The 22,949-nt window shown below is 35.6% G+C and overlaps 4 protein-coding genes, 2 long non-coding RNA genes and 2 pseudogenes across 10 annotated transcripts; 2 read left to right on the top strand and 6 right to left on the bottom strand.

The window, feature by feature from the left end:
• Positions 1 to 1,070: 1,070 nt before the first annotated feature.
• Positions 1,071 to 3,238, bottom strand: LOC149496459 (ABC transporter I family member 1 pseudogene; annotated as a pseudogene). The gene is made up of 2 exons (XR_016320846.1): positions 2,589 to 3,238; positions 1,071 to 1,406 (listed from the first exon to the last, which is right to left on the bottom strand). The product of XR_016320846.1 is annotated as an ABC transporter I family member 1 pseudogene (transcript).
• LOC105646663 (uncharacterized) lies at positions 1,071 to 5,943 on the bottom strand (annotated as a pseudogene). Its single transcript, XR_016320845.1, has 4 exons — positions 5,135 to 5,943; positions 3,536 to 3,716; positions 2,589 to 3,354; positions 1,071 to 1,406 (listed from the first exon to the last, which is right to left on the bottom strand). The product of XR_016320845.1 is annotated as an uncharacterized LOC105646663 (transcript).
• A 958-nt stretch (positions 5,944 to 6,901) lies between these two features.
• LOC149496458 (uncharacterized) lies at positions 6,902 to 8,860 on the bottom strand. Of its 3 annotated transcripts, none has more exons than XM_089721177.1 (3): positions 7,719 to 8,860; positions 7,493 to 7,599; positions 6,902 to 7,404 (listed from the first exon to the last, which is right to left on the bottom strand). In XM_089721177.1, exons 1-3 carry the CDS (start codon positions 8,291 to 8,293, stop codon positions 7,235 to 7,237), a joined length of 852 nt encoding a protein of 283 aa, XP_089577303.1. In that variant the 5' UTR covers positions 8,294 to 8,860; the 3' UTR covers positions 6,902 to 7,234. The 3 variants fall into 3 exon arrangements, with proteins under 3 accessions (XP_089577303.1, XP_089577304.1, XP_089577306.1); XM_089721178.1 differs by having other exon boundaries at positions 7,280 to 7,404; positions 7,825 to 8,860; XM_089721180.1 differs by lacking the exon at positions 6,902 to 7,404 and having other exon boundaries at positions 7,496 to 7,599; positions 7,719 to 7,753; positions 7,825 to 8,860.
• A 101-nt stretch (positions 8,861 to 8,961) lies between these two features.
• On the bottom strand, positions 8,962 to 10,174 carry LEA1 (late embryogenesis abundant protein D-34-like). The gene is given in 3 exon segments (NM_001306006.1): positions 8,962 to 9,333; positions 9,423 to 9,704; positions 9,795 to 10,174. Coding segments are annotated over 3 exon segments (765 nt in total). The 5' UTR covers positions 10,119 to 10,174; the 3' UTR covers positions 8,962 to 9,174.
• A 1,306-nt stretch (positions 10,175 to 11,480) lies between these two features.
• LEA6 (late embryogenesis abundant protein D-34) lies at positions 11,481 to 12,674 on the bottom strand. The gene is made up of 3 exons (XM_012236824.4): positions 12,313 to 12,674; positions 11,946 to 12,230; positions 11,481 to 11,850 (listed from the first exon to the last, which is right to left on the bottom strand). The coding sequence occupies exons 1-3, from the start codon at positions 12,643 to 12,645 to the stop codon at positions 11,686 to 11,688; spliced, it is 783 nt and encodes a 260-aa protein (XP_012092214.1). The 5' UTR covers positions 12,646 to 12,674; the 3' UTR covers positions 11,481 to 11,685.
• A 1,346-nt stretch (positions 12,675 to 14,020) lies between these two features.
• LOC149496457 (uncharacterized) lies at positions 14,021 to 15,237 on the bottom strand. The gene is made up of 2 exons (XR_016320797.1): positions 15,103 to 15,237; positions 14,021 to 14,955 (listed from the first exon to the last, which is right to left on the bottom strand). It is a non-coding gene; the product is annotated as an uncharacterized LOC149496457 (long non-coding RNA).
• On the top strand, positions 14,829 to 15,339 carry LOC110011034 (uncharacterized). Its single transcript, XR_002286110.3, has 2 exons — positions 14,829 to 14,970; positions 15,132 to 15,339. It is a non-coding gene; the product is annotated as an uncharacterized LOC110011034 (long non-coding RNA).
• Positions 15,340 to 18,292: 2,953 nt separating this feature from the next.
• LOC105649970 (flocculation FLO11-like protein) lies at positions 18,293 to 21,018 on the top strand. The gene is made up of 3 exons (XM_020685543.3): positions 18,293 to 18,515; positions 18,614 to 20,601; positions 20,708 to 21,018. The coding sequence occupies exon 2, from the start codon at positions 18,909 to 18,911 to the stop codon at positions 19,548 to 19,550; it is 642 nt and encodes a 213-aa protein (XP_020541202.1). The 5' UTR covers positions 18,293 to 18,515; positions 18,614 to 18,908; the 3' UTR covers positions 19,551 to 20,601; positions 20,708 to 21,018.
• The last annotated feature ends 1,931 nt before the right edge of the window (positions 21,019 to 22,949 follow it).

Below are 22,949 nucleotides of genomic sequence, written 5' to 3'. Positions count from 1 at the left end.
AGAGCTCAAAGTCAGAAGCTCACGAATCACCCACCCAAAGCAAAATAAAGCCGACCTTGATTTAAGCGTATAAAAGGAGGCTCAGATTCACCTTTTCAAAGCAGAAGATTGAACATCACAAAAGAGTTCAAAATCAAAAGCTCAAGAGTCACCCACCCAAGGCAAGCTAAAGCCGACCTTGATTTAAGCGTATAAAAGGAGGCTCAAATTCGATTTTTTCAAGCAGAAGATTGAATATCACAAAAGAGCTTAAAATCAGAATCTCACGAACCACCTAACCAAAGCAAACTCAAGCATGCCTTGATTTAAGCATATAAAAGGAGGCTCAGATTCGCCTTGCAGAAGATTGAACATCACAAAAGAAAACTCAAGCGTATAAAAGGAGGCTCAAATTTGCCTTTTTCAAGCAGAAGATTGAATATCTCAAAATAGCTCAAAATCAGAATCTCAAGAGTCACTCAACCAAAGTAAACTCAAGCAAGCCTTGATTTAAGCATATAAAAGGAGGCTCAAATACGCCTTTTTCAAGCAGAAGATTGAATATCACAAAATGGCTCAAAATCAAAAGCTCACGGGTCACCCCCAAAGCAATCTAAAGCCAACCTTGATTTATGCATATAAAAGCAGGCTCACATTTACCTTTTTCAAGCAGAAGATTGAATATCACAAAAGAGCTCAAAATCAGAAGCTCACGAGTCACCCACCGAAAGCAAACTAAAGCCAGCCTTGATTTAAGCATAAAAAGGAGGCTCAATTCGCCTTTTTTAAGCAGAAGATTGAATATCACAAAATAGCTCAAAATCAGAAGCTCATGGGTCACCCCCGAAAGCAATTTAAAGCCAACCTTGATTTAAGCATATAAAAGGAGGCTCACATTCGCCTTTTTGAAGCAGAAGATTGAATATTACAAAAGAGCTCAAAATCAGAACTCACGAGTTACCCGACCACAGTAAAACTCAAGCCAGCTTTGATTTAAGCATATAAAAGGAGGCTCAATTCGCCTTTTTTAAGCAGAAGATTAAATATCACAAAATAGCTCAAAATCAGAAGCTCATTGGTCACCCCCGAAAGCAATTTAAAGCCAACCTTGATTTAAGCATATAAAAGGAGGCTCACATTCACCTTTTTGAAGCAGAAGATTGAATATTACAAAAGAGCTCAAAATCAGAACTCACAAGTTACCCAACCACAGTAAAACTCAAGCCAGCTTTGATTTAAGCATATAAAAGGAGGCTCCGATTCGCCTTTTTCAAGCTGAAAATTGAATATCACAAATGATCTAAAAATCAAAAGCTCACAAGTCACCCACCCAAAGTTCGCCTGCATAAGAAACATAATCAGTAGTCACCGGCTCCGCTAGCTATCAGAGAGCACCGAGTCAACCAGCCTTAAACAACCGCCTCTCCCTGAGAGCAAAGCCTCGTACTTAAAAAATTCACACAGAAATCTTAAGATAAACATATTTCATGCAAAAGCAATTGCCAACTTTTCATTTTAGAAAAAAAATAACAGAACAAAAATCGAAGAAAATGAAGAGTGAGAGATTGTAGAGGATGGAGGCCCATACAGAAACAGAGAAATCTGGAGAAAGAGAAGGCTCAGATCAGATATGCCTTCAAATTGGACTGGACAGAAACATCACAACATCGGCGCTGCAACAACAAAAGGTTGCCTTGCCAAGAAATTGAGTATTTCCCCTTAAGTCCAACTTTTCAGGCTCAAAGAATATATCATCACAGCCACTCACACACACACAAGACAAGAAAGAAAGCAGATATATTGGTATAAGGGCTGTTGCCAGCATAAAAAACGTAATTAGTAGTCACAGGCTCCGCTAGCTATCAGGGAGGACCGAGTCAACCACCCTGAAACCAACCGCCTCTTACTGAGAGCAAAGCCTCGTACTTGAACCATTCACATAGCATATTTCATGCAAAAGCAATTGCAAATTTTTTTTATTTCTTCAAAAAAAAAGAAGACAAAAATCGAAGAATATGAAGATAGCGAGAGATTGTAGAGGATGGAGGCTCAGATTCACCTTTAATCAGATAAGAAAAGGAACAAAGAGACCATGGCTGCAAGAATGGAGCTCTCTATTTGAAAAAAGCAAATTCTTTCTCGAAAAATCTCCATACTGCCCGCCAATGATCAAACTATTCCTTAACGTCTTTCTTTTGCACTCTAAAACCCTAAAATCGTCACAGCCTCTTTGTAACAAAGAAAGAAAGCCCGAAAAAGAAGAGAATGATGATGATAATGCACACAGACATACGGCGGCTATTACACAAACGACGGAGAAATCATCGGCTCCGCAGTCGTTCAGAGAGGCAGAGCAACCGCCTTCTTTGCCGCCTCTCTGAGAGCAAAGCCTCATTCTCAAGAGCGCTTGATTGGTACGCATCTTGCATTTTATGTTAACTTCTTGTTTTCTTTTTATTCCGTGATTACCCTTCGTTGGCGGTGGAGCATAACGGTAACTTGGGGAGAGCAATAAATTAAGTTATTTGGTAAATAAAATCTCACTTCTCCTCCTATCACTCACGTTATATATATATATATATATATACCGCCAACTTAATTAGCCTAACCTGTAGAGATGGAATTTTATGAGATCTCGGCTTGATCAAGCATATTTTCCAATGTCATCCTTCTAAGGAACCTCGGAGGCAGTCTCAAATTCATAGCATCCTCAGTCTCAGTTGGCAATTGCGTTGCAACAAACACAATCCCTCCCTTCTTTCTATGCTCTGGAATAATGTTTTCGAGCAATTTTACCCCTTCATCATCTAATGCGACAGAAGGCTCATCCAGAAACCAAATTGGTCGGTCAATGGCCAGTAGTCTTGCAAATTGCAGCCTCTTCCCTTGGCTCATTGACAGCATTCTTGCCTCTCTTGCCGATCTTCTGAGGCCCATCAAGTCAATAGCAGGCTTAGACAATCCACTGAACATTGTCAAGGACAATAAACTTTTCTTTAATGGCATCTTCGAGGAGAGCCAATTAAGTTGAAGCTTATATTGGCGGAAAACTCCAGATTCTGTCACATCATGACCGTTCCAGAGGGATCTGACCTGCAGAAGGCTTAGACAATCCAGCCAGCATACGAAGGAGGTGGTTACAACAAGTGCCCCTTAATTGTGAACAAAGATATTTACATGTCGCAAGATTTGTTGGGCATTTCTCAAGCAGGAGACATTGTCGAAGGATCCGAGGAAGTGCCGGCTTTCGAAGAGACATTAAGCTTTAAGAAATTAAGTGGAATTCTGAAACTTCTGATTTTGCAGAGACTTCCACTGTTTAGAATCTGAAGATGATGCTAGAAACCAAGCCTAGCAAGTCTCTAAAATAATATCCTGCAGAACAACACTTAACCCTATAATAACTTCAATGAGAGTGGGGAAAAACAAAAGGAACCGGGCATCATAAACAATGAAAACAAATCATTAGTTTGAAGGTGGACTAGAAAAGAGGAGAAAACTAAAAGAAAATAGCTTTAGAAAGTTAATTAAGCCATGGATGTGTATAGCAATTTACCTTAATAAAAATTTCAAATATATAAACAGATAGGGCAAAGAATTGCAGTATATTGTCCAAGGACACCCTAACAGTTGCAATTTCTTCTAGTAGATCCCAAGTTCAAATCTTGTTCGGATCAGAGAGGGAGTATTGTGGAAATGGTGAACCAGATACTCATGGATGCGGCGCTCGAAGGTTTCTAAGAAAATGAGAAAACAAAAGATGGAGTTAGAGTTCCTAAGGTTAGTGTATAACGTGGCACAAGTAAATGGACTCAAAACAAATAATAAAGGTCCACTTCTCTAATTGGACTAATTAAACAAAGGCCCAACACTTATTTGTTCAGCTGTAAATATAGTTAGTTAGAATAGTATTCATAGCATACATTAGTGCACACAGTAACAAAAATCTATATATACATTCAGGTTATATATAATTGTTCTTTTGTTTTATCAAATTTCTTTTTTTCTTTTAACATGTAGGAAAACTTTCCCTTTTTATCTTTTAAAATGTGGAGAACTCCATTTTTAAGATTATATGCATTGAAAAAAATGAAATTATTATATCACAAGTATATGTGAAATATTTACATGATTATCCATAAAGATAAATTATTTAAAAGTGATATTAAAATATAGGACTAAAATATTATTTTCCAACAAATAAAAATGAAAATTTTATATCATAAATCTGTGTGAAACATTTACATTATTATACATAAAAATACATTATTACAAATGATCTTAAATTTTTATATCATAATACCAGCAATTTTGAATAATTACTTTTATAATGTTGACAAATGATTCTAATACCATATTAAAAAATTTATAAATTTAAATTATAGAACTTATAGTTAATTTTTGATATAAAACTAAGAGTTTAGATTATATTTTGAACATAATTGGTTGCAATTTTTTTGAATTAAAAAATAAAATTTTAGAAAAACTAGCCTTTGGAGCTCAACCATGAAGAGTAGCTAACTTCAAAATGAGGAAGGGAAGTGGCTCGACTGTTATGTTAAGGGCAGGAAAACGGAATTTAAAATTTTAGATGTCTTTTTGAAACCATAAATTAATATATAAAATTAAGTAATAGGCAATACACTTTGTAATTTTTAGATTATAAACATAATTTTCATGTGCAAATTAAATTTTGATTATATTTTGAAGATCAGAAATTTAAACTTAAATAAATAGTGTACAAGAACAGTAAAAAAATTTTAGTATAAAAATTATTTTATAAACTATATTCTAAATATCATAGGGCATAAAAAAAATTAAATCATGAGCATCACAAAAATTCTACATGGCTGAAACCTTCTTGACTGAGGCATGCCAGAGCTTGAAGCAAAGCCAAAGAGCCCCCTGGAAACAACCATACTTAAACAAGAAATTTCACTATGGTCTCTACAGAACAATCTCATAAACCATACAAACTATGTTTGTGTTGCCACAGATAGTAAATAGAAAAACTGCACAAAAAAGAACAAGTCTTGGCAACTATATCAACAGAATTTGTGGCACATATACTTGGAACGAGCAAAATTAAATCAGAAACTAACCCAATCAAGGCCCATCATAATGGTGACGCTGAGCAAGGAACAAGAAAATTCACCTGGAAATCAGATTACTCTTTGTAATTGTAGGCACGATATTGCCAAGGGCCCTCCACATAACCCCCCAAAATACCTCAAGATTCTCTGCAGAAAAGCACATAGTAAGCCTCCGATGCAGCAGCAACCCGCAAAGTATCCCTCCACCGTCTGATGATCACCATAAGCTATTTGCCCTCCCCAAACCTCTAACTCCTTTCCCGTCCTTCAAGCCCGTCGATGCAGAAGTCGTGGAATCGGCACCATTTGACAAATCTTTCGAATCTCCACAAGAATATTCTCGCCACGGGCATCCTTCGCTGTCGAAGTCAACTTCTTTAAATCACGTCAGCGCTGGGGTAAAATACTCTGTCCCACAAGATCGCGATAACAAATCGCCGATACTCCATCTAAGGACGCGAAATCAGAAGCGTCGTTGATAATAGCACTGATGTTAAACAACCCTTGGAATCTTCCAGAAGGACGGCGAATCTGCAGAGCGACGAACGAAGGAGTTCTCATTTCTTGGGAAAATAGTGGGATGTTGCTGATGAGTAAACGGACAGTGCCGATGAGTTTATCACGGAGGCAGCCGACGGCAAAGATTTCGACAGAAACACTGGTTGTTTCGCCGGAGAGAAATTCAAAGAGTGACTTTGAAGAGAAACTTGTCACTCCAAATCGGGTCCTCGCAACCATCAAGATCGATTCGGGTGCGGAGCTTAGTGGAGGAATCGATCGAAACAACTGCGTACGTCCGCATGCGGCGTCGATTGACAGACGGCGGATATAGACCTTGCGCAGAGATTACGTTTATCTCAAGAACCTTCATCTTCTCCAAGCGGCGTCGATTGGCAAACAGCGGATTTGATAAGGGGTGAGATAATACAGAAATGTAAAATTCTGGATCGATAAATATGCATTTATAGATCAAGTTATTTAATTACGAGCCGCTGGATTCAAAAAGCATTTAATGACTTGCTAGTTGCTCCATCATCATCGTCATCTTCTTCTTCTTCTTCTTCTTCTTCTTATTATTATTATTAAACTCTATATGTACGTTCTTCAACAACAGTAAAAATATAATTATCATTTAAATAAGTAAAAAAAAAAAAAAAAAAAAGCTACGGGCAGTGGCTCAATGGAAAGAGCTATATTTTCATTTCCTCCAAAAAAATATTTAGATGTTTACTCCAAAGCGGTTTACTCAAAAAAAAAAAAAAAAAAATTCCTCTAAAACGAAATAGAAAATATATATTTTCATTTTTTTTAAAGATTAACATATGTTTTCCTTGAAATACTTAATTATTTAAATGATATTTTAGATGTTGATTTGGCTCTTTGGCTTTGGTATGGCCAAGTCAAGAAGGTTTCAGCCAAGCAGATGTTGAGTTGGATTCACAGCATGTCTTCTATGCTGGAGTTTATTAGACTGTGCTTGTTCTTGCAGTTCCTATTTTCTATTAAATGCACCTTAAGTAGATGTACACATGCCAGGGTTTTTCACTTAGCATCTTGGATACTAGGTTGGGTTTATTGGGGAGGTCTATCTATTGACCTGGGTTAGTTTCTCCAATTTGCTAAGTTTTTCCTGGTTTATTAATAATAATAATAAAATTTTAATTTCAAAAGGAAAAAGCATTACTCTTATTTGGTTTTGAGCAACTTCAGTTTCACATAATCCAAAACACTACTAAGATTCTGTTGCTGTTTTGTACAAACTGCAATTTCAATTGTATCTTCAGTTGGCAGATACACTGTAGAAAACATAAAGCTCAACTATAACTTGCTGGAGCTGAAGATATCACAATTCCTTTTATAGATACTTGAATAACAATATGAAGAATTGCTCAAGAATTTGAACCCTGCCTGTTGACAAGATAATTACCATTACAAGTGTAAAATTGGCCACTATACTTGGCATGACAAAATGTTAACTCACCTAGCTTGTGTAGGCATATTATAGTACGACATGTGATCTAAGAATGATACAAGTCAAATACAAGTTTTGGAAATTGTTACTTTCAATTCTAATGGCAATGGTTAAGAATCTTTCTTGTAAATTCTGTACTGTATCATGTCAGATTAAGAGTCGCCAAATTTTCCAACTCCTCAATTTGTTGCTAGACAATTCTCCTGGTCCAAGGAACTCCGATGGGTTTTTGCTGCAATTCAAACACAAAAAAGAAAAAAAAAAAAAAAAGAAAAAGAAAAGAAAAGAAGTGTGATAAATTACCAGGGCTTAGAATTATGCATTTTGTTATAGACTTCACTGCAGTTAGAGTTTCAGGACCTAAAAGAAGAAACGCTATTTATATGAGATAAATGCTCAAATGAGTTAGTTTCAATAAATTATGATATTCGTGAATTATATTCAACACCTTGAATATTAACATCTTTTCCTGAGATTACTTCTGTCAAAGTTGAGGAAGATTCTGATGTGACTCGATCAGCCCCAAGATTACCATCTCTAGATTCATGTGAGGACCTGCACATTACACATCATAAAATATTAGATCAAAAGAAAAATGTTATACTGGTTAGTACTTATGAAAGAAAGAGAGTATATAAACATATGGCTATAGAATATGACCAAAGAAAGAATACCCTGAAACAGTGTCTGCAGAACCACCCAAGATTGGCTGGCATGGACAACCCAACCCATCAAAGCCAAGATCTAGATCAACTAACAATTCTGATAAGGAAAAGTTACCTCCAAGTGCATCTAAATTTGGCAAATCAATATCAAAGATATCTCCTTCTTTATCAGACTCAGATGTTGAAATCTCCTCAACAATTGGATTATCAAAGGTTGTCATCACATCTGACCCATCAAAATCAAGCCTTCCCTTTACATTTTCCCTCTTACTCAACCTCTCAAAGGTTGTCTTGGCTGGAGCGGTAGAAGAAATGTAATGGTTACTCTCCATGGTATATGCCACATGTTTGCATGGGCTCACAACGACTCTTTCTGATGTAATTACAGTACAATTGGTAGGAGTTTCTTGAGGAGTATTGCTGTTACTGCAATGAGCAGTGGAGGAGATATTAACTGAAGAGTCAGATTTCTCATTGTGAGAGGAAACAGCTTGTGGTGGTGTTTTGGGGCCAGTTGAGTTAGCTGGAGAAGATAACCATGGTTGATTGAACAAATTCTCGGCTACACTATATCCTTGGACCATTGGACCACTGGGTGTGCGGTTATAGGGTGACGACCCAATCACAGAGGACTCAGCGTGATTGTTGGTACTACTCTTTTTTGAAAAAGCATCATCTTAGATTTGGAAAAGCTATTTAGTTGTTTAAAAATTTTATGACCGACATATGAAAGTCACTTTAAAAACAAATTTGAGTGATCTTCAATCAACAATTTTTAACATAATGTTTTTCTCAACAGCAATGACAAACAAATCTTTACAAGGTATTAAGTTAGGTGCATAATTAACTCCAAGGAAAGTATACCTGTATTTGGTGCTTTCCTAGATGGTAACTTGCCACGAGATTTCTTAGTAGCTAGAGGGCCTTCTGCAGCTAGGTCCCCCGTAATTTGCAGTCCTTTTTTCTTTTCTGTTCTTTCTTTTTTGTTTTTTTTTTTTATACAAAAAAAAAAAAAAAAAAAAAAAAAAAAAAAAAAACTCAATGGCCCAAAGACTAAACTTGTGAAATCATTAATGGGCCTTGATGCTTTGAGCACAGAGCTGGAGCCCAAAACAACCATCTTAAAATTGAATTGTCATTATTTGGGCCTGTCAATCCAACTGCAGGCCCAACCAGTAATATAATACAGTAATGGAAGACCAGTAACAAGGGGTTAAAATTACAATTAAGAGTGATTATGAAAAACAAGATGCAGGAAACCAAGTAAAAGTCTATTTACATAGAGATTCAAAGTTTATACATTCTCGAAAGGACACGACAAAAAGTGTATCACTTTGGCCACCATCATTCGTAACTAGCAAAACAGGGGAACGGTTCATATAGCAAGCGACAGTGCAGCAATTATATAAAACGAAGGCAACTTCTCTATAAAAAGAAAGAAAAAGAAAACAGAACGTGAATGGTATTATGGGTTCTGATTAAGCCTAGCAGCTGCAGCCACAGAAGCAGCAACTCCACCAGGCGTAGTCCTCATATTAGGTTTGTTTCTTATTTCCGCTCCAATCACACCTTCAGCATCATCCCGAGTTACCGTCTTGTCTCTAGGCAACTTGGCAGTCGCGTCCTACAAATCCAAATTAATTATTTGTTAATTAGATCACTAGATCAATTTAACATGTCCACAATAAATAAAACTGATTAAATCTTGATTACCGCTAAAACATCAGAGAGGGTAGTCTTATCTTCGTCGAGCATAACTCTGGTATTACGATCAGCTGCCGACTGTGCTTCTGCGCCTATTCCACCCGCCGGGGTTTGAGTACTGCGAAGAGCTCTCACCTCTGCAGCTTTTATAGCAGCGGCGTCGCTTTGATCAATTGGTTTGTCTCCTGCGGCAGAATAAGCAGTTGCCTCTAAAGCTTCACCCATTGTAATATCCATACCTGGCATTGGATATGTCGCTGGAACTCTTGGCTGAACATATTGTCCCACAACCTGTTGTCCAAAAAATACAACCGCTTATTAAACATTTTAAATAAGAATTTGCTAAACAAACTTGAAGTGTTGTTATTTAGTTTCAATTACCTCTCCACCGACTTTCTCTGTGATAACGCGAGTGCCGCCGATATCTATTTCAGCAACGTTAATGCCCTGTTCTCTAACAACATCACTCACATCATCCCGCTCGACGGCACCAGTCCTAACGTTGACGTTTGCCGCAGATTGCATGACTGAGGCAGGGCCGCCTCTCTGAGGCTCTCCAAGGACTTGGCTCTCAGCAGACTGCATGTTAGCAGCGTCTACTGGTGCAATCGGCTGGGAGGCGACATCGCCTCCGACATTAAACACATCGCCGTATTTGATTGGCTCCTGGTCGTATTGAGTTCTTCGTGGTTGCCCCTGGCTCATTTTTTACTTCTTCTCAAAACTCAAGCGGTGATTGCAGTGGCCACCTCTGTTACTGAAGAATTGCAATGACCAAGGAATACATAAATAGGTGACAGACAGGGATGAGACACGAGAGGGATGAGATCATGAGTACACGCGTTAGCAGTGGAAGACAATATTTTTCCAGGTGGCGGCTGGTTTGATGTCTTTATGTGGTGAGATCAAGTTTGTGACATTTGGCTTTCAAGATTACGGTGGTGGGTTCATAATCTCGGCACTTGTACCTGCTGCAAACGGTGATATGCAAAATGGTTAGCTACTCCCAAACTTCAAAGACTCAGATTCTGCTAACCTTTTAATTAATATTTGCATATATACATGGAGCGTAGTTAAACACTTCTCAATTTTATATTTGCAGATATACAAAAATGCAAATTAATAACGCTCATTGCCAAGATGAGAAACGATGCATAAACAACAAAATTTCACATTGACAATCAACATTAACATGTCCATTCAGGTGTAACACATACAAAATCATTATTAGTAATATTTTAAATAGAATTATCAATTTATCCATATACTAAAATAATAATTAATTATTATTTAAAAAATTTACCCGATATTATTATTTTACATTTTTCTTCTCAATAAATGCGCATCAATGCTTCTATTCGCAGTAAATATCATATTATTATAGGTTAGCTGATATATAATAAAATGAAGAATTGCTATCCTTAAGAGCTTCGACATGGCCAACTTCAAGCAATCAAGGGACTCCTTAAAGCTCCACTTCCATATGACAAAGACTTAATAAATTCAATACTTTCAAACAAGTCCAAAATGTTTGTAAAAGGAATTCTTTGTTTAACCTAATGCGAGTGCTAGACATCAAACTAACTAAAAAAAATTCAAAAAATATTTGGATTTTTTTTTCATGTAGCCAGAAATTTATTGGTTTAATTTAAATTAAATTGAATCAAAATAAAAATTGAATAGTTCTCAAATGAAGTCAGATCAAACTAATATTATACGAGTCAATTTAATTTAATTATTTGGGTTTAATTTTACTTATCTTTTTAAGATTTTGAACTATTTTTTAATTTTGTAAAAGTTAAAGAGCCAAAAGTTTCATTTTTATATTAAAAAATAAAATATATAAACTAAATTAGTTTAATTCATTGAGTGGGTTCAACAGAAACATCCTCACTCCTTCCAACTTGAGGTGATTACAACAGCTAATTATGGCTGTTTTGTTTCAGCATCCTCACTCCTTCGATTTTACATGCTGTTAGCGGTATAATTTAGCAAGCTTGGAGAGAGAAGACAAGATATTTGTCTTGAACAGCATTAATTAAAAAATATATATATATCTATATCATGTGATATGAAGTTCATCTTGCAGACGCCTGAAGATTTAATTAATCAAATAAGTTTCTAAATTATTATACACACGGAATACAAGTATATGACACCACATTCTACATATAAAGAGAGAGATTCTAAAGCTCCTTTTCGGATAAAAAAGGAAGGAAAAGCCAACTCCAATCAAAACACTGCAGGTCTCCTAGTTGATGCACGTAATTAATTACGTATTTCTGTTTCGATTCATCCTAGCCGCTGCTGCCATTGATGCCGTTACTCCTCCAGGGGTTGCATGCATGTCTGGCCTGTTCCTAACCTCTGCTTGAATCACTCTATCAGCATCTTCTCGCGTCACTGCTTTATCTGCTGGCAACTTCAAAGAAGCATCCTGCAAAAAATCACTCTCAAGAATCATCCATTCTTCTTCAGGATGGATTAAATGGTAATAGAGAAGGAAGATAAGAGAATATTTAAGAGCTTTACCTCCAGAACCTCAGAGAGGGTGATCTTGTCTCTGTCGCTTAGAGCCCTATTGCGTGTGGCAGCAGATTGGGCTTCTGCGCCTATTCCCCCAGGCAACACCTCGTTAATACCTGTTGCTCTTACCTCAGCAGCTTGAATAGCGGCTGCGTCGCTTTGCTCAACTGGTTTTTCACCTGCAGAGAGAGATGTTGCTTCCAAAGCCTCACCAATTGTGACTGCGTCGCGGTTAGCAATTGATCCCGGAGTTGTTCTTTCCGCCCTTGGCTCAATATATTGCGCCACCACCTGTAAGGCATGAAGTAAATAATAAAGGAGTAGTTGCAGTTTGAAGCTAGGTGTATAGATAATGCATGATCACTGATTGAACCTGTCCTGCTATTGTTTCAGTGATAACGCGATCACCGCCGGGACCATCACTTTCTGATACTTCGATTTGGTCGTCTCTAGCGACATTGCTGGCTTCATCAGGGTCAACGAAGCCTTCTCTCAAGTTGACATTCGCCGCAGATTGCATGGCGGAGGCAGGACCACCCCTCCGGGTCTCTCCGAGTACACGGTTTTCAGCAGCCTGCATGGTGGCTGCGTCTACAGGGGCAACGGGTGTGGAAGCAAGATTTCCATGGACATTGAAAATGTCGCCGTACGTGATGGGATCTCGATCTTGCTCTGTCTGGGTTTGTCTTGGTTGTTCTTGGCTCATTTTTACTGCCTTTAGGTTAACAAATTGTCTGTCATTTGCAACGGAAGCATATAAATATAGGTAGGAGAAATGAATAAAATATCCTGACATCAGGTGTCCGAGGTTAGTTTGACGCGTATTGACGATAAGGCTGACAAATTTTACAGGTAGCATGTTTGTGGGACATTTGGCAATGTAGTTAGTGTATAATTTGGGCAGCTGTACTAGGTAGATTGATACCTGGCCGCTCCTAGTTCCATGGGGGGCGAGGAACCTTTTCAGATAAACCAAACAATGAATAACATCATCGTGGTAATAAGATGACTCTGGTTTTTGTAGTTTTTGTATCGGGCTCAACTCCAGGCCCCTTTTTATTGGACTTTGGCCCAAACATGTTTTGCTGCACTTTGAAAGATTTGGATTCTCCTCACAGGCCCAAAATAATTTTGACGAGACTTGCAACTATACAATTCAAATAAATAAATTGATGTATTAATCACCTGTCAATTCAGAAACACAAAAATCCATAGGTGATATATAATATAGGATATGATATTTTGGCATTGCATATGACCCCGCATCAAATGTCCATCACGTCTAATCTTTATATGATCAAAAGGAAACAAAAAAAGAACTTTAATAGCGAAATTGTAATTCCATTTCCATGTAAATGTTCCCTCTATCGAAATGAAAAAGATGACCCCCAATCCCATCTGCAATATTAATGGTGCCACCAATCGTACCATCTGGTCCATAAAGCTTCATAACATTTAAATTCTTAATTCTCAATTGCAAGCAACAACGACAGCAAAGAAAGGATGTCAAATCTTAAATAATGAGGTTTTCTGAGCTTCAACTTTTGGCTTTTGGGTAGTGACGAATATTTTGCCACTGGTTCAAGGGACCCGAAGTTTAGCTTTATTGATTCTTTTGATCTATAGTTCTCCTTTCATTGTCCAGCAATGGAATCCGTCAGGATCAAAATCCAAATGCACGATGGTAAGCGATTTTAATTTTTGTTAAAACAAAAGTTCGCATTCAGAGAATAACAACGTAAAAGGAAATCCTTATCAATTTATCAAAACCACTTTCCTCAGTACTGAATAAAGATTGAAAAGGGAAAGTCGTAAAAGATGGTGGAACAGTTCATAACTGCATATCATCATTTGAGCAGACAATATAAAATGGGAGCATTTCAAAAGCATCTTTGTGAACAAGAATCAAACGTAGCGCTCATCAACTCTATCATGCACTATACATATGATATTCTCCACATCAAAAAATGATTTAGTGCGACGATGCTCTAAATTTTTGTACTGTTGGATCGGATCATTCAATTCCTGATCCTCCATTTATATGATAATTTGAAAAGTTTAGTTAGATTAACTAAGAACAATATCAAAATTAATAGCAAATATATTACGAATTTTGAACATTTACACATTACATTATTTGATTGTTCAAAAAGCATCAACGGCTAACAATCAAAATTAAAGCCAATGAGAATACATAAAACTAATTATTCTTATACTATAGCAGACGTATTCTCTTATTAAACCCATATATCACTCTACAAGAAACGGCCTTTTTCTTGCCATCATCACCAGTTCATCATCGTTCCAACACTCTTCTTCGTCATCTTTAATTAAATTCTCCAAATCCAACTCTTTCGGAACTGTGACAATCAACTGTCCACCCACACACTCCGCGCTCGCCATCTGTGGACACGTCGTTGCTGGAAGCCGGAATCTCCACGTGTCAATATCAGGCTCCTCCAGCCAAGAATCATTCAAACTGCTATTCGCTTCTCTTACTACAATTTTTGTCACTCCAGGTATTATCTCTATCACGTGAGCCTTAAATTCATCGGTTATGTTTCCGCTTCCATTGTCGGCAACAAAACGGAAACATTCAGGAGTTTCTTGGACGAAAACGTCGGCGTTGGAGTTGAAGGGAAGGTCGAGGATTTTGGCAAATACATGAGGGAGTCTTTTAAGCTTCTTTGTATATGGGTATGGGTTGACGGTGGTGGAAAAGGCGTCGACGCCGTTAAGTGAGGCGGTGAGATTTCGTTTTGCTTTCATTTTGGAGAATTGGAAGAATTGATAACAAGGACCAATCAAACTAAGAAACAATAAAGAATCAAAGAGAGCATTGGTTAATATATGCGAAACAAGAATCAGAATTAAAGATTTAAACCACAAGTTCCGTGAAGATGCAGGATGATTGTTGGGTAGCTGTTAATTTGAGAAAGAAGACAATAGAGGAAGGTTCGTGCTTCTTTTCTTCCAATGAAGCCAAAGCAAGGAAGAGTCTTATTCATAAACCGTCCTGCGAAAAATCCTGGTGAGTTGCTTTCAAGAAATTGGAATGCAAGTGCACAGCAAATGGCTATATATTAAATTAAAACAAAAGTTAACTTTAAAATGATTTCATTATATTATATTGGATTATTTGCGCACCAAGCTAAATATAAACCTGTGTTTCTTTCTTTCTCTTCCCACAAGCCTGAAGGGTCATTTGGTGGCATGAGAAAATGAGCATGGGAGGGGATTGCACAGAAATGATGAAAAGCACGGATACCCTTTATGATTGGCCGACAATATCACCGATGAGTCCCACTTTTTATTTTTTATTTATTTTTGAATATTAAGAGAATGAAATTCGAACTTGAATCTATTGTCAGGTTATATATGCAGTTACTACCAGAACATAGACAGTCCCATCTTTCATTAATTTATAAAATAAAATTGAATTGAATATTATAAAATAAATTTATTCTAATCAGTTAACCTAATTAATTTTAAATATTTTAGATGTAAAATGAATTGGATTACACGATATATAAAATAAAATCCAGACATCTTTCCGTTGAAATGAAATTTGATTTTTAAAATATCAAATCGAATTGATTCAAACCAAATCAATTTAGCTTTTCGTTATTTCTTATTAATGCTTACTACTCTATAAGTGAAGGTCAAATTTGCACGATAAAACATGTATCATCTTTTTGCCATGATCATTGCTTATTCAGAGTTTTAATCCTAGATTAAGAAATTAATTTAACTTTTAAAGTTAGAATAAATCAAATAAAGGATGTTGAAGCTCACGAGCATTAGGCCATTAACATATAGTCTGAGTTCTAATAACAATCTAATGTTAATTAATTTTGTGAAGCTAAACTCTAATTGATGGTCCAATATATATAGTCTTTAGTCATATCAAAATCAAGTGAAGGCCTCATCGCCCAAATAATGACAACTTGAAGCTGTCCCTCCCTATAACATATTAACGGACATATCTTAGCTCACAGTAACGTTACATTTTTCCAGACACGTGTCACGTTTGCCCCCCCTTACATTGAGTATATTAAGAAAGGAAAGCACTTAATATAACCACCTGTGTATTAAAGGACAAGTAACCGAAAATCAACCACCTATGTATTAAATTAAATCAATTAAAAAAATAAAATTTTAATTGCGACAATAATATTTTTCACTATTATCGGTCAAGCTTGTAAAGCGACATGATGCTCTTTCCTTAATGTTTTAAAGGAGTGTTAAACTTGAAATCTTTGGTTAAGGAATAAAGAATTATTATTTTATTTTACCGCTTGGATGATTAAAGATATAAATTTAATATTATATATAAAATGTTAACTCCTCATAATCTTCAAATAAAATTTTAAAAAATACAATCACTAATTTATTGTCTACTTTTAAATAAACTTATGTATTCTCAGTGCGTTGGATTATAAATTAAATAAACAAATAAATAATCGACACTTAAAAAATAATTGGCATAATCTGTGCTTTTCATTTTTCTAAAAAATAACCAAAAAAAAAAGATTTGTTTACACTTAATATATGAATCTACCCATAAATGACACAACCCATAAAGAATTTTTTTATACTTGTTAATGTTTTATTATTATTTTTTAAATAAATGATAAAAAATACTCTCATTATAATTAAAATTTTTTTTTAATGAAATTGGTTTCTAGTTTATTTAAAGCTGATAAATTCTCTACAATTGAAAATACTCTCATTTGAGTTAAAAAATTTTATTTCATCGGTTTAATGTAAGACTGTGTTCATACAGTGGATACAGGTAAGGAAATCTTCCTCTATTAAAATAGTTAACGGCGACACGACTGACACATTGGAATTGGGCGGTTGCGTTGGCATCTCTTTCGGCGTGCAGTCTTGGAGTTGAATCAAAAAGACAAGAGATGTTGTGATCGAACCTTTTCCTCCGCCTTTCAAATCCCCCAAGCAAAGAACCACAACCACTTTGGATATTTTTCCTCAACACAATATAAGAATATTTACTAAAATATTAAAAAATTGTTTGACGCATCTGTCCTTTTTAATCAACCGGTTACCCGTAACAGCAGGCAAAATCAGCGACCAATGACGTGGATGTATATGTATCTTTAATTTAAATTTTGTTTTACATTTTACATTAATTAAATTTAGTGTTTAATAAAGATATAGTGTTTATAAAATATTATTTCTTAAACAAAGAATTTATAAATTATAAAATTATTGTACTTATATATTTCTTAAATTTTATTAAATTAAATTTAAAATAATTTATATTTAGATAAAGTAAAAAAAAAAAATTAACATACCAAATTTTAATTTCATCCTTGAATTTAAAAATTACTAGCACTATTTCATTTCTCATTTAATCAATTTTTCTTTGCCTATTTGGAGTTTATGAATCATCTTTAGGAAGTAAAGAAATTTAGAAGTATATATTAAAAAAGACAATTAAAGCTTCATAATTATCAAACGCATTGTAATTAAAAAAAAAAATTCTAAGATTAAATAGCAATATTACTGATTTTTTGCACACTTCCTCCATGTTTTCGTTACTTTCCTTTGACGCCGCAACTCGCAAGTCAATTATCTGGGAAATTGAAAAAAAGTCGAGGGATAAGAAAGTCATTAACAGAGTCAAAGTCATACGTGTTATCCAAAATGTCATTCTCGTAAATATAGTAAATTCGAAGCCCACTCTCTTAATCACGCTCTGGTGCAAACTTCCTATTAAGGCTTTGTTTGGATGGTCACTAAGGTGAGAGAAAGGTAAAGTAAATAGGGGTTGATAATATTGCACTATTCTTTTTAAATTAAATTTTGAGAGATATTAAAACAAAATTTTTGATTAGGAATGAATATAAATAGGCAATTTAATATGTTTAATAAATAATAACGAAAAAATAAAAATTTTTAATCTTTTCGGCCCTCAATTTTATGAGTTATATTATAAAAAGGAAAATTTTCACTCCAAATTATCTGTCTAAACAAATTGATAATTTGAATTTCTTCTTAACGAGGGATCTACATACATGAAAAATAAATTTTTTATATATTTACTATCTCATTTTGTATTAAATTATTCAAAAAGCTCAATTTTATGAAAAATAAAATAAGATATATAATTTTTACTATTTTACTTAAAATATTTTAATATATTTTTCTTATTTTTTTTTGAAGGATTATTTTTTGTTGATTAAAGTATTAAACAGTATACTTATTTCATTTTAGTAATTGGCATTTTAATCATTTGGTGCAAAGTTCACCTTACCCTCAACAACTCTTCATCCAAACAATCCATTAGAAATGGGCAGTATCTGTACGACCTTTAAATCAAACTGTGGAGTCGTTTCAGATCCGTGGATTCTGCTTCTAACCTTACCTCTTTGGGGTCTCATTTTCATTTTCTTGTCCATTTCCATTTCCACTAAAAAAAAAAAAAAAAAAATCTTAGTCTAATTTCCAATAATCAAGCTAATATTCAGTCTCTTGTTCTCTTAGTTTTTAGATCTTAGATCTTTCTCAGTTCTTCAACATCACTTCACTGTCAAACTGTCTCGCACTAAGGTAAGCAATCTCTGACTCTGTAGAAGAAAGGATTGATAAATTTGGCCTTTTTTTTCCTTTTCGCGCAATTTCTGATGGAATATATTGTGGTTTTACAGTTTAATGGAAGGATTCTTTTGATCTATGTTTCTGACGAGGAGATCTGGTCAGATTTTGAATCTAAAGAGTTTTTGTGGTTTAATCTTCATAAACTGGCTTTGAATACAAATCGGCTTTTGATTGTTTGGTTTATGCTTGATTTGGATTTATCATGGAGAAGATCTAGAAGCTAGAGTGAAATTTTACCACTAATCTAACCTTCAAGTTGCGACTTTTAGTTAGTCTTGGGATTTTTTTTTTGGTACTTACCATAAATCGAGCGTGTTGAGTAGTTGATTTGGTGATTATTGTCCTATGGAGACGCTTGTTGTAGTTGCACAACATAGAAATCAGTGCTATAGCAGAGTCAAGCCGTGCAGGCAGAGATTTGGGTCTGCACCTTCTAAGCACTTCGGAGGGATCAATTGCCGGGCTTTCCAATCTGGGGCAGGTATACTGCCAACCCCCGTTAAGCCTTCTACTCCTGTAACCAAAAGCGCTGCTTCTACCTTTATCTCCTCCTCTCTAAAAACACCTTCACCTACTATCAAGACCCAGTCAAGTTTTCGCTCTGTTGATAATATCCACGATGAGAATGCTTTGAAAAGCTCTCCAATTCCTATAAATATCCCTAGAAAGGAAACAACTTTCGATGATGACTTGGATTTTTCAGGTGAAAATTCACCATTTTCTGAGCTCTGGGCTGGACCTGCTTATTCAAATTCTCCACCGCCTAGTTCCTTGCCAATTCCCAAGTTTTCAATGAGGCCAAAAAGAACGGTATCACTGGAGTTGCATGCCTCTAATTCTGGTATCAAAGTGCATCCTATTGCCAAGTCCGCCCCTGCTTCCCCCACTAGGGAGCATAACCCATCTGCAAAAGACCTGTTTCTTAGTGTTGACTCTGCGACTAAGACTCTGCGTCGCATTCTTAATCTAGATGTGGCAGATGAGTAAAATTAAGGGGCTTTTGCGCCTGTAAATATTTTAGTTTTTGACTGTATATAGATGGAATAAAATTAGAGTGTCTTTTGAAGTTGCTGTAGCGTTTGGTGGTGGTGATGGTGATAATGGTGTTGTTGGCAAAAGTGACAGTTGTAGCTTTGGTGGATTGATAATCTTCCAGATTTATAATTGATAACTTGATTGGTGATGTGGAGTTGTATTTCAGTGATGGGAATTTCTTAGCAAGTCTGTCAAGATATGTACTGCTAAGATGGGGCGATTTACTTGTAGGTTGGGAAGTGTGACATGGATGGGCACTGACTGTAATACCTTCAGAGGCAGTAGGGAACCATTAACTATACTACTTCTTTGCAGTGGGATGGAACAGCTTGCTACTCTGTTCTATTGCCCTTAAAAGGAAACTACATCTTTCTTATGATGTCAAGTTCTCCATATAATGATATAATCTCCTCATAGAAAGTTTAGCCATTGAGTAAAAGTTAGGCCTGTAGTATCTGATTCAATGTATATACCGTTAAATCTTGTTCAGACTAATTTCACTCCAATCTTGTAGGTTTCTGTCTGGTTTCTGTAATATCACCTTGATTTCCTCTTAAAGCCCTTTTCTTTCTGTATTTTCTGACCTTGATTAGTGTGCTAGGTTCCTATTTCAGTGTTGCCAAAATTCCTAACGTTCTATCCTCTTGTAACTGCTTCACTCGTTTCTTCTTTGCCTGAATTGGCTTCTCAACAATCAACATCTACTCGTATACATATCATTTCTTTGTTTCTTTTAGGTAGGTCTTAACTACCCTTAAATAGCTCAGCATGGTTGTTGTTTCCTCTTTGCCATCTTTCCTGTTTTTTGAGAGGGAAAGTGGTAAGTGGAATTTAAAGTAGTTAGCCTCTTCTGCTTCTTGGGTTTGTAAGTCAAAATCCAATCCGTGTTGCTGTTCCTGTTGTAAGCCTATTAGTTTCTTGTTCTTTCTAGCGGAAATAGGTGTTCTCTTGGTCTTCTCAAAGCGTTTGCTAGAAATTATGACCATCCAAAGTTTTTTTTAAGGTAATGGTTTTCCTGTGTTTATATTCTACTTTTTATTGTCAACAAGGGTTTTGTTTTAAAGTATCAATTGATTGTTACTGATGCTTGTTGAACATGTGTCTTACAGGTTGCTGTAAGGGAAGATTTCAAGAGGTCGCTTATGTAGGACATGTTCGTGAGAGCATGATAGTAGTTGTCTTAAAATGTAAGTCTTATGAGGATCGATGTGCAGTTTGTGTCCAATAAAATCTGTCTGCTTGGTTTTCTGGTGTATCAGGAGTCATTTGAATAGTCTAGTTGATGTCTGATGTCTGATTGTGGAATTATGTCCTGTTTTAACAGGATCATTTTATGTCCAGACTCCAGACTGCAATACCAGTTTAATTATCTTGTACTTTTATTTAAGTTTATTAAATGGTTCATTATGGATGGATGAAACGAGCATTTTATTATTTGGTATTATACTATGGACAATGATGGGCTGTCTTGGATGGATGTGTTTGCAGCCAGTGTTTATGCCGCTTAATTTTCTTTGGATTGTACTAGCACTGAGTTCCAATTTGCAAAAATGGACATTGAAAATGGAGCTTGTTGCCTACTTTCCAAATACTTCGGTATGTTGCATATGAATGTACTTAGTTCGCTAGGATTAAAATCCTAGAGTTTTTGTTTAGCCCTTCCTTCCACGGATTTGAATGGGTTGGTTAGTTTGGTCTTTAGCTTTGGGATTGCTGTCCTTTGGTTCAAGTGTAACAAAGTTTTGAATTTACTGACTGGTTAAGTGTAGCTGGCTCTTGATCCTGTAATGATCTTACTTCTAGCTATTGTCCTGATCAACTCATTTGCTGTCTCTCATTTGGCTCGAACATGCTGCATGATGACATTTTCTAATTCAATGAATGCTTAAATTAATTACAGCCCTGTAGATTTTGGTTCTTCAGTTCACTTTTTTTGTCTTTGCACTGTCGATTAGGAGGCATTTTTAAAATTGAACAGTTGAGGTTATGATGAAAGAGAATCCTAAGGTTACTTGGATTTCGATTCTGTTCTGCAATGGGAATCGACTATGTTTGGTTTATCACATAGTAATATGCTTATTCTGCATTTGAAATTTCAGCGATCAGATTTATGAGTGTAATTAGCTAAGTTGCTAGAGGAAGTCTGATCATTCCTTGTAGGATGATTCTGTCCTACAAATTAGCGTTTGACGTTTGTTTAATCTTTGAAATTTGAACTGGGGCCGAGGTTCTCACTGAGTTCTGATGACTGCTCAAGCTTTGCACTCGTGCCATATGTTGTAAGCATGGAAGTCCCATACTTTGTAGATCGCTTTTTCATAGAACAGAAGCTTTATTTTCTTACATCGAAACCCGAAAGACTGTAGTTGGCTCATGGCCCAATCAGATATTTACTTGAAGCCAAACTACTAGTCGCTTTTAAGCATCGGAAAATCATCCGTCGGTTAAAAGGATCTTAACCAGAGAAATCATATATTGTCAAGGGTTCGAGAATCTGTCACGTACTCTTGCTTGTTCCTGTTTCTTGTCAACGCTGGTAACTATCTATTAACTCTACAGATGCAATTTTTGAATGTAGAAAATTATTATCTGCAAGTCGTTTGCCAGCTTTGTTTAGCAAAACTCTACTTTTAATTTCGTAATACCTTTACCGTAACTTGCTGCATCTATGGAAAATTTAACGTGTTTTCTTATCACCATCCTTCCCATAAATAAATAAATAAATAAAAAGAAAGAAACAAAAAGAGAACACTGATACTTCATATCAGACGGGTTAGAGATGGCGACGTCAGTTTTAGAACACTGACCCTATATAACATGGCTTTCCTTCTTTTCTTATTATCTGCCACGTAATGGTTGACACAAACCATCAACTAATTAAGATAAAAAGTTTTTTATCATTTATCTTTAAAATATAAGTAGAAAATATTAGCTTCAGTTGGTAGTATGATCACTGATCGAAAGTCTTTCTTTGCTTTCCATAATTATAAAATTTAATTGTCATATCATAATAATTATATATGGATTAAATTATAATTTTTTTGATGTAATGAATCAAAATTTGGGTTGATTTCAGTAAATAACAAAACCAAGTAATTGGTTTTAGTTTTTAAATTGCTTGGAGTAAAATCGAACCAAATCAACTATGAAGATGGGTAGATTGGTTCAGATTTGCCTAGCAAGATTTTCCTTCCTTCAATTTTTTCTTTTTCCTCTATCGCAATCATTAATATTTTTCTACCCGTCTTTCGTGCATTATGTGTATATATGTATCAAAGTTCCTAACTACTACTTATATTTAATTGTTTGCCTCGGTTTTAGATTTAGTCATCCAAGATCCAAAAAAATTGG

Source organism: Jatropha curcas, chromosome 5 (genome assembly GCF_041381405.1).
Source record: "Jatropha curcas cultivar XTBG-Jc1 chromosome 5, XTBG_Jcur_1.0, whole genome shotgun sequence".
Taxonomy (NCBI): domain Eukaryota; kingdom Viridiplantae; phylum Streptophyta; class Magnoliopsida; order Malpighiales; family Euphorbiaceae; genus Jatropha; species Jatropha curcas.
This window is presented reverse-complemented; position numbering and strand designations above follow the sequence as displayed.

What these genes read in the sequence shown, in the direction of transcription:
- LOC149496458 (XM_089721177.1), bottom strand. Translation starts at nt 8,293, where the DNA reads ATGGTCCAAGGATATAGTGTAGCCGAGAATTTGTTCAATCAACCATGG. An exon ending in TCTGCAGACACTGTTTCAGG is followed by an intron (nt 7,600 to 7,718) that starts GTATTCTTTCTT and finishes TGTAATGTGCAG; the next exon opens with GTCCTCACATGAATCTAGAG. An exon ending in AAAAGATGTTAATATTCAAG is followed by an intron (nt 7,405 to 7,492) that starts GTGTTGAATATA and finishes TTCTTCTTTTAG; the next exon opens with GTCCTGAAACTCTAACTGCA.
- LEA6 (XM_012236824.4), bottom strand. Translation starts at nt 12,645, where the DNA reads ATGAGCCAAGAACAACCAAGACAAACCCAGACAGAGCAAGATCGAGAT. An exon ending in CTGAAACAATAGCAGGACAG is followed by an intron (nt 12,231 to 12,312) that starts GTTCAATCAGTG and finishes CATGCCTTACAG; the next exon opens with GTGGTGGCGCAATATATTGA. An exon ending in CCCTCTCTGAGGTTCTGGAG is followed by an intron (nt 11,851 to 11,945) that starts GTAAAGCTCTTA and finishes GATTTTTTGCAG; the next exon opens with GATGCTTCTTTGAAGTTGCC.
- LOC105649970 (XM_020685543.3), top strand. Translation starts at nt 18,909, where the DNA reads ATGGAGACGCTTGTTGTAGTTGCACAACATAGAAATCAGTGCTATAGC.